The 9,065-nt window shown below is 39.3% G+C and overlaps 1 protein-coding gene across 1 annotated transcript in view; it reads right to left on the reverse strand.

Moving 5' to 3' along the window:
• nnt (nicotinamide nucleotide transhydrogenase) overlaps nucleotides 1-7,547 on the reverse strand; it is a 46,584-nt gene extending 39,037 nt beyond the window's left edge. The window contains exons 1-2 of the mRNA XM_071530368.1: nucleotides 7,496-7,547; nucleotides 5,450-5,665 (exon numbers count right to left, since the gene is read on the reverse strand). Of these exons, the coding sequence (XP_071386469.1) occupies nucleotides 5,450-5,603 (154 nt within the window). The 5' untranslated portion in view covers nucleotides 5,604-5,665; nucleotides 7,496-7,547. The remainder of the gene's footprint in view (nucleotides 1-5,449; nucleotides 5,666-7,495) is intronic.
• Nucleotides 7,548-9,065: the final 1,518 nt, after the last annotated feature.

A 9,065-nucleotide genomic window follows, 5' to 3' on the forward strand; every position in this document is an offset into this window, starting at 1 on the left:
ATGAATGAATGAATAAAAGAGTGAATAAAAAAGGAAACCAGACAAAAGGAGACTTACAAAATGACACCAGGGATAAAACAGGACATAAAACAACATCATGTCTGGACTACAGGCTTAATGCTGTTGGAAAGGTTTCCCATGTTGTCTTGAATCTGGTTGATGCAGTTTGGGGAGCCAGATAGAACAATCTCAGACTTATTTTCGTGATGGAGGAAAGTCTGGGACATCCAGCACTTCAAATCTGAAAAGCAATCCCTGAGGCCACTAGGGAGAATGCATGTGCTCCCAAATAGCTATCCACCTACTGTATATCAAACCAACAAATACACTTTGAAAGCTTGAGACTTGACCGGTTTACACTACTATTACCTACTCATACACTTTCAGATAGATGACTCTGTAGTTTCAAGTAGAAACTCCTTGAAAAACTACACAGTGAGTGGAGTCAAAATTGTGTTTACCATAAATATATCCACTGGCCTTTCTAAGCAGACTGACTAGGTCAATGTTGTATGATAAATGGCCAACAAGGACATTCATTACCAACCTCTTCTTTACTGAAGAACTTATGTTTTAGAAAGGAGCAAAGATAGTGAGATAGTAAGATACAGAAACAATGTAGTTTGAACTGCAAAAGGGACCAAGTTTCCATTGTTGTCCAAGATATTTAGTTTGCATATAGCCATGATTCAACATGTGTGAGAACAAGGAGCTCCGGACGGTGACAGGCAGGTCACATGTGGTGTTGGTTCCTATGGAAAATTCCACTGAAGCCCTTTCCCACTGACTCCTCTATAGATAAACACAGGTGCCTACGACAAGCTGTCTGTCCTTTCACCATGCTTGGCTGACTAGAAGGAACTTGTCCTCTAACAACTTATAACCTAACCAAGTGTCCACAAGGGACTCAAAACACTAGTAACTATAAACTGTCCCCCATCTTTTGCTGACGACACCCTTATCACCGCAGCTAGCGAACAGCTTGAGTGTAAGAAAAGTATTTAACTCAGAGTTGTGCAACCTCTCTTGTCTGTCCTATTACTAAGCAAAAATTTATCTTAATTTAGTATAAAAATGAGGAAGGTACCAGTAGAAGTACAGAACCACCGCCCATGAGAAACTGACCAAGTGAGCTACGAGTGACCCAAATTGAAAGCACTAATACACAGGCCTATAGAGAAAATAATCATCTTGTATTTAGACTCTCCATGCCTGTGTACTTCCAGGGCTGTTAGCCTACCTGCTGATGTAGACACACAGATAATAATAATAATAATACCATGACATAACCTATGAACATCAATATCTAGGTCAAAGATAAAAGTGTGTGAAGTCCAGTTTCCTTAATAACAAAGTTTCCATGACTAGGAATATCAATCTGGTGTCCATGACCACATTCAGATTTTAGGAGCAGTACCTCTACCTTTTTCAGAAAAATTGTGCAGTAAATAGTAGACTTCCTGGCTGAAGTCTACTATTTACTGCACAATTTTTCAGTTACATAACAATAGTCCAACATAAAAACATCTACATCTAGGTTAGACAACTAACTAACTAACATGTTTGTAAGTTTGGCAAGGCCAACAAAAATCTTTTGATATGGCCCTGTGTCATCCTGCCCGATTCATAGTTCATAAATCCAGTCACACATGGAATCAGCATCAACATGTCGAAACTAACGAGCGAACTGACAAGTCTACAGGCTTCCTAGAGGTTAAAGTATAATCAGGTCTATGTTAAGTGTGTGTAGTACTGAGTTCCTCGTCTCCACTCATCTCTCTTGCTCTCGGGGCTACCAGCCTGCCAGTTGATACTCTGTCAAGAATAGACACTGCCAGCTGCTACTGGAGCTAGCCGACCTGTAGGAATGTCAACCAATGACACTGCAAGCCGGGTCGCCAGCAGTCCTCAGACACCCACCTACACACACACACAGAGGCTTCAGCACAAACATGGACCCAGCACACACAGACATAAAGCACCTGCAACCAGCTGATACTGGCTTTCACAGTACACACGCACACACACACATATACACACACACCTTCTGCTTCTACAGGTTTGGATACAGACTGAGGGCATGGAAATGGGGAGTAATGCTCAGGGGCTGCATTATCTTTAAAGTGACCTTGGGACTGGGAGCAAACACAGGTAGCAACAATTCCCCTAAAATAATGACGAGTTCTGAGCTGAATGCAAAACTATGGGGGCAAACTGGCATTTATCGGTTTTCGCTATTTTGCCAAAACAGTGCATTTGTCTTTTCTCAACAACAATTACAATGTATGCTGGGGTATGCTCCAGCCCCCTGTGACACTGAAAAGCAATAAGCGGATAAAGAAGACAAATGAATGAATGAATTAATGAATGACCAACACTTACACCTTGTTTTTGACTGCTAGCATGGGTTTAGTGCAAGTGTATGGTGCTGGTGTTATCATGATGCCATCACTACTGTATAGTTACATAACAATTCCAGCTTTACTGTATGTATAGCCAGTTGCCATGGACGACAAGGACAAGCTATGAATCCCATATTTGTCCTGCCATTTAAATGCTAAGTAATGCAAGCATTTGCTGAATACCTAAGGTCTGTCAATGTTTATGTAGTGTGCAAGTTGACATCTGCCATGTTACTAGCACACGCTTGATACATTACAAGTGTATGAGAATAGAATGCACACATAAAGCCCTGGACAGATAGGAAGTGTCTTTTGATGCACAGCATATGACGCCACTAGTGCACACAGAAGATTTGAAGCATCAACACAGGAAGACAAATAGAAGATCTGCTGGTGATGCGGCACTTAACATCTCTACTTTGCCTGCAGCCATTAAGAACAACAGTTGCATTTGTTGACACTAGCACTAGCTTTCCATCTGTCCGGGGCTTGAGTTGCAGGTGATGGTGCTATCATGTTGCTATCAGTACTGCACAGTTAGCCTACATCACAATGCCAGATTTATTATATGTATAGCCAGTTGCCATGCAAGTGTAAATTCAGTGTCTTGAATTCACAGGTCAACAAATCACTTTTGCACCAAATGCTCCACACTGTAGCAAAAGTGAGAGCACACAGATTTGCTTTTTGTGATGCACAAGACAGCACCTGAGAGGTTGCAACAGCAGATTTGAAAAGATGAAATCATGGAACAAGAGCTGCAACGATTAATCGATTAGTTGTCAACTATTAAATTAATCGCCAACTATTTTGATAATCGATTAATCGGTTTGAGTAATTTTTAAAGAAAAATAAGTCAAAATTCTCTGATTCCAGCTTCTTAAATGTGAACATTTCTGGTTTCTTTACTCCTCTATGACAGTAAACTGAATATCTTTGGGTTGTGGACAAAACAAGACATTTGAGGACATCATCTTGGGCTTTGGGAAACACTGATCGACATTTTTCACCATTTTATGACATTTTATAGACCAAACAACTAATCGATTAATCGAGAAAATAATCGACAGATTCATTGACAATGAAAATAATCGTTAGTTGCAGCCCTACTTAATAAACGCAAAATTTGAATAAATCCAATGTATGTAACATTTGCATTGCATCGCAGCAACTTTCAGTGGAGAGCAACACATTTGATGCATGAAGTGTGATAAAGGGGTTAGAATATGAGCACTAATATAGTATAGATTCCAGCTTCTTAAATGTGAATATTTTCTGGTTTCTTTACTCCTCTATGACAGTAAACTGAATATCTTTGGGGTGTGGACAAAACAAGACATTTGAGGACGTCATCTTGGGCTTTGGGAAACACTGATCTGACATTTTATAGACCAAACAACTAATCGATTAATCGAGAAAATAATCGACAGATTAATCGACAATGAAAATAATCGTTAGTTGCAGCCCTACGTGGAACTGTGCAACAAAAGTATATTCATGAAAAAAGATCAGTTTTTATTCAATTCATTTAATTACTGACTAACATATTTGTAAACCTGTTCTGTGAATTCAAATGTAGGTCACCGGTGTGTGAATAATTTCTGTGAGTAAATTCCAACATGCAAGTTCTCAGGTGTTTACCTACTATAATAACTTCATTAGTGGCCATGCAAAAACATGTTGAACTTGAACAGCATAGAAAAAGAAAACAGTAAAACAAAGTACACAGACCATGCCAATACAGCTCTTGCTTGCATGGTTGAACAGAATGTAGCATGTAGAGTGATGCAAGCCTATCTGAAATCCATATGGTGAAATTAACTGGTCACTAACACCGTCAGTCACAACACTAGTAGCTTCTAGTTGGTAACTATCAGTCTAGTTAGCAAGCAAAGTAGAACAATATGGTTGCAGGAAGTAGCTGCCACTAACAATGCAGTAAAAGCATTATCCAATCAAATTTCCAAGTCCTGACACACTATCAAATGTTAAGGTTTGAGACAGTTTTGTTCACTCTTGGACACAGACCAGGAAAAAATTAACTTTAGGCATTCTAAAAAACAATCTTGAGAGTCCTAAATCTATTTTATGTCTTCCCTTTGCGGCCCTGTTTCTTTGAAGCCCTCCTGGGTCTGTATGCATGCAGTATTTTAGGATAGCTGAACTAATCTGAGACCAGTTTGGGTGAAGTTTGCATGGGCATGTGACCTCAATATCCTATATTAGTGCTCATATTCTAACCCCTTGATCACAATTCATGCATCAAATGTGTTGCTCTCCACTGAAAGTTGCTGCGATGCAATGCAAATGTTACATGCATTGGATTTATTCAAATTTTGCGTTTATTAAGTAGGGCTGCAACTAACGATTATTTTCATTGTCAATGAATCTGTTGATTATTTTCTCGATTAATCGATTAGTTGTTTGGTCTATAAAATGTCATAAAATGGTGAAAAATGTTGATCAGTGTTTCCCAAAGCCCAAGATGACGTCCTCAAATGTCTTGTTTTGTCCACAACCCAAAGATATTCAGTTTACTGTCATAGAGGAGTAAAGAAACCAGAAATGTTCACATTTAAGAAGCTGGAATCAGAGAATTTTGACTTATTTTTCTTTAAAAATTACTCAAACCGATTAATCGATTATCAAAATAGTTGGCGATTAATTTAATAGTTGACAACTAATCGATTAATGGATTAATCGTTGCAGCTCTATTATTAAGCATGTGTAAGCTGCTGTGTAAGCTAGACCAAATGAGTTATCATGTTGTTTACACTATCTGTTATGTTTTTGTGTTGAAAAAATTTCATTATTAAATCAAAGTTCACACAATCAAAGAGAACTGATTCGGAAGAATCAAAATTATGTCACAATACTACGATCAATAACAATTGATCAGTTCCATCTCAATAAGCACACAGCTTGCAGCAGCATAAATTCATTACAGTTTAAGTGTGATTGTGGTGTTAGAAGCTTTCTGTAAACGGATCCTGCTGTTGAGAGGCAGCTTGCTGACTAAACAGGTGTGCTGTTGTCAGTTGTCTTACCTGGACTGGCACATCGTCCGAGAGTTTGCTGGGTCCTGAAAAAGCGCAAGCACTGCGATTTGACGACACGGGCGCTCTGCAGCTTCGCATAGGAAACCCCACTGAACACTGGGGCCGAGCAGCTGGTCACCACAACACGCAGGAGGCTCGCCATGGTGCACACACACCCAACACTCACACACCAGGAGGAGCTCAACTAGACAGACAGCACCCCTCCTGGGGGGAGGAGAGGGGTGTAGAGGGAGAGAAGAAAGGGAGGATGGGGTGGGTGAGAAAGAATAACAAGGTGAACTTTTTTGACCAATGCCAGCATTTGCAGCTTTCCCACACCTACACACCACACCAGCTGAACACGCACACTCACTATCACATTTGCAAAAATATATAAGCACACTGCAAGTTCCGCAGGAATGTGTCCCTATACCCTTGCTGAATGCCGGCACAAGCAGACACTTATGACCTACATTTATGCAACAGGTCACATCCATGGAGGCAACACCTTCCTGCTAACCTGTCTGACCCACAAAGCACATGACACACATTGCTGTCATTATGATTCTGTCCCAGCCTCTTGCAGTCACACAGGCCTGGGCCTATTTTCATTCAGTTCAATGCAAGAACATGAGGTTCATTTTGCAAAATTCATTAAAAATACTTCACATCCCTGATAGTTAGCATGGATCAACATCACAAATAATGGATAACCAAGGCCATAAAAAAGCCCACTGAATAACTATCTGAGGTGGCATACAGCTTGTGGGCTATGTTTGGTTTGAGGGGAGATAATGGTACTGGTATAGTCTGGATCAGGCTAGCCTCGTGGGGTTCAAACTAGAATTGACTGGCTGGCATAAGCCTGCCATGCACACACTAGTATACAACACAGAGTTACAGGCCATTAAGTAAAAAGGTCAAAAACAAACTGAACAAAGTGTCACATATAAAAGCCTCTTTTTTGAAGGTCGACTGAAATTTTTGTGACATGACATCAAAACCACTATTTATTTGAGGCTATTTCCCACTAGAAAAATGGACTTGCAGTAGCAAAATAAAAAGGTCATGGAAATGCCATTGTGAAGAAAACTGAGGTAGACTACAGTGCTTTTAAAATCAATTGGGCCCCGCTTAGCCCACTAGTAGAGTCCTGCAAATTGCAAGCTTGTCCTACTGGGACAACTTGAATGTCATAAAGCCACATTACATTTGGCTCAATAAAAGGCACAGGGCTGGACTGTTCAGCATTTAGCATGAGAATGAGCTGAAACAGACAAAGAGAGCCTAGAAACAAATATAGTTTGCCCAAAGACTAAATAGACAGGAATGCCACCTATAGTTTTCTCAGATTACGGCCTCGACGCGCTGTGGCCATGACTTTCAATTTCATGTCAGACCTACTTTAGAAAAAACTGAAGCTACCACGTCACCAAGAAGAGCGGCTGTCCCAAAATATGAATTATGAAGCTTGAGGCTGGTTCGCACAGATGCATAATGTTAATTATTTGATAACCGTGTAGTCTCGTAAAATGCTTAACAGATGCACCTTGCACACGGCGTCTGCACGAGCTTGTTTGTCCTGGATGTGCCAAATTACGCACAGGACTCAAGTGGTAACGTTAACGGATTTTATTTGACTGAAATAAACTCGATCACTTTCACACCAACCAGTGGCTTCCATATGGCGACACTGCCAGATTATTGGGTTATCATTCAGAGACCCAATAATCTAATTAAATCTCGTGTGTTTTTGGTAAACCGTGTGTTTGTCAGTCAGACAGCACCAGCTGCCCTGCTGGGACGAGATTTATAAGGCGGGTACTACTGGCAGCTGTTAGCCGACCACTTCTCTTTTTTTGTCTCCATTGAATGCAAAAAAACCTAGCGGAGGAAAGCTAACACAAGCTAGCGCGCTAGCTAACAACAAAGGGCAGCATGCATGAAGCCGATACACTCCAAAACACTCCCTATATATGCACAGAAACGTGAGGTCAAATTAATGCATGGTTAAAAGTGAGAAAAGACAGCTTGGCGCCAGATAACACAACTGACCTTTGCAGACAGTCCTGATTCTGTGTGCTGTGCACCACAGGCGAACTTTCTGTCGACCCGGAAGATATCTAGGGAAGCGGCCGGCAGGAATATTATTGGATCATATGAGATGCATCATAGGATATCCGATGTTGTTGATGTGCTGTCATTTACGAGCCGAGGCAAAAGTCATATAAATAACTTATTTATGCCTCAGTAATAATTACTTTAGCATATTATGAATTGATGATAACAAAAATAGTTCATAATTTAGATTTTACGCCCACTTATAAGTTGCCAGACGTAGTATGCACAATGTTGCATTAAAAACTTGGGTGCATGGAAAAGATAGATGAATCTCTAGATAGATAAATAAATAACTGCATATATAAGTAAATAAATTGACAAGTATACTTAGTACAATATTAGCACACATATTGTACTATACTTAGTACAATATGTGTGCAGTAGCATTTGTTTACAAGTGTATCATATTGGACATTTTATTCCACAAATTTCCACTAAGGGGGCGCCTTTCTACCATTTTATATCCAGCTATGCGCTGCTGTGGGGAAAAATACACACTCTCTTATTTGAGTTGAAAGTCTCCATCAATTCAAGTCAAGTTGTTTATTTGTTGGTTGAGTTTCACGAGCCTTTAACCCTGTTTTTCAGTGGGTGTCAATAAGCAAATAAGCATTCTTTGCTTCATTCCTGAATAATGTCCTTTTAGACAAACACTTACATCCCATAATGCAAATATACATTTCACTTAGGCCTATACTTCAGGGTATGTTTTCAAATGTTTCAGATATGTAAAATGTTCCAAAAATATTTGATTACATCTAGACAAAATGTGTTAGACACTGGAAATACATGATATGATATGATATGATATGATATGATATGATATGATATATGACATGTTTTGGCCTTAGAATACAGCAACTGAATTAAAAAATGTATGTATCCAGGGTTCTGATTCTGTAATAATAATTAGTTTCCACCTCATTTATTTTCCACCTCTTTTTTGCATGATCGGTGCAATTGTGAGCCCACAATTAGAAATGTAGCACTTTGTGTTAACATTGGATTGGTTTTGGTTGTGAACACTGAGCCAGAGTAATTACTGTAACGCAACTGAACTTTGCAGACAGTCCTGATTTTTATAATTGAGCTCAGAACCAGAGGCAAACTTTCTTCTGACCCAGACATGAAGAAGATGGTCATGGATTATTGTTGGATCATATTTGATGCATCATAGAATATCCAGTATTGTTGATGTGCTGTCATTTACAAGGCCATAAAGTCATAAATCACTTATTCATACTTCTTCTGCATATTATGAATGAATGATAACATGTGTGTTCATAATTTATAATGTACGGCTGACCTAATTTGAATCACTCAGAAAATATTAAATGTATTGTATGTAAGAAAATATCATTATGTATATAGCAGTAGACAATACTTTGCAGGGTAGTCTGCTTGTAAATTCATTGTATAGCATATATTTCCACTAAGGGGCACCTTTCACCATTTTATATCCTGCTGAAACTCTCAGAAATACCAGAGTTTGATTAAAAGAGGA

The sequence above is a fragment of the Centroberyx affinis genome, unplaced genomic scaffold (genome assembly GCF_046629955.1).
Source record: "Centroberyx affinis isolate AG114_WGS23_722 - 3 ecotype Tasmania unplaced genomic scaffold, CSIRO-AGI_Caff_v1 ptg000131l_1, whole genome shotgun sequence".
Classification (NCBI taxonomy): domain Eukaryota; kingdom Metazoa; phylum Chordata; class Actinopteri; order Beryciformes; family Berycidae; genus Centroberyx; species Centroberyx affinis.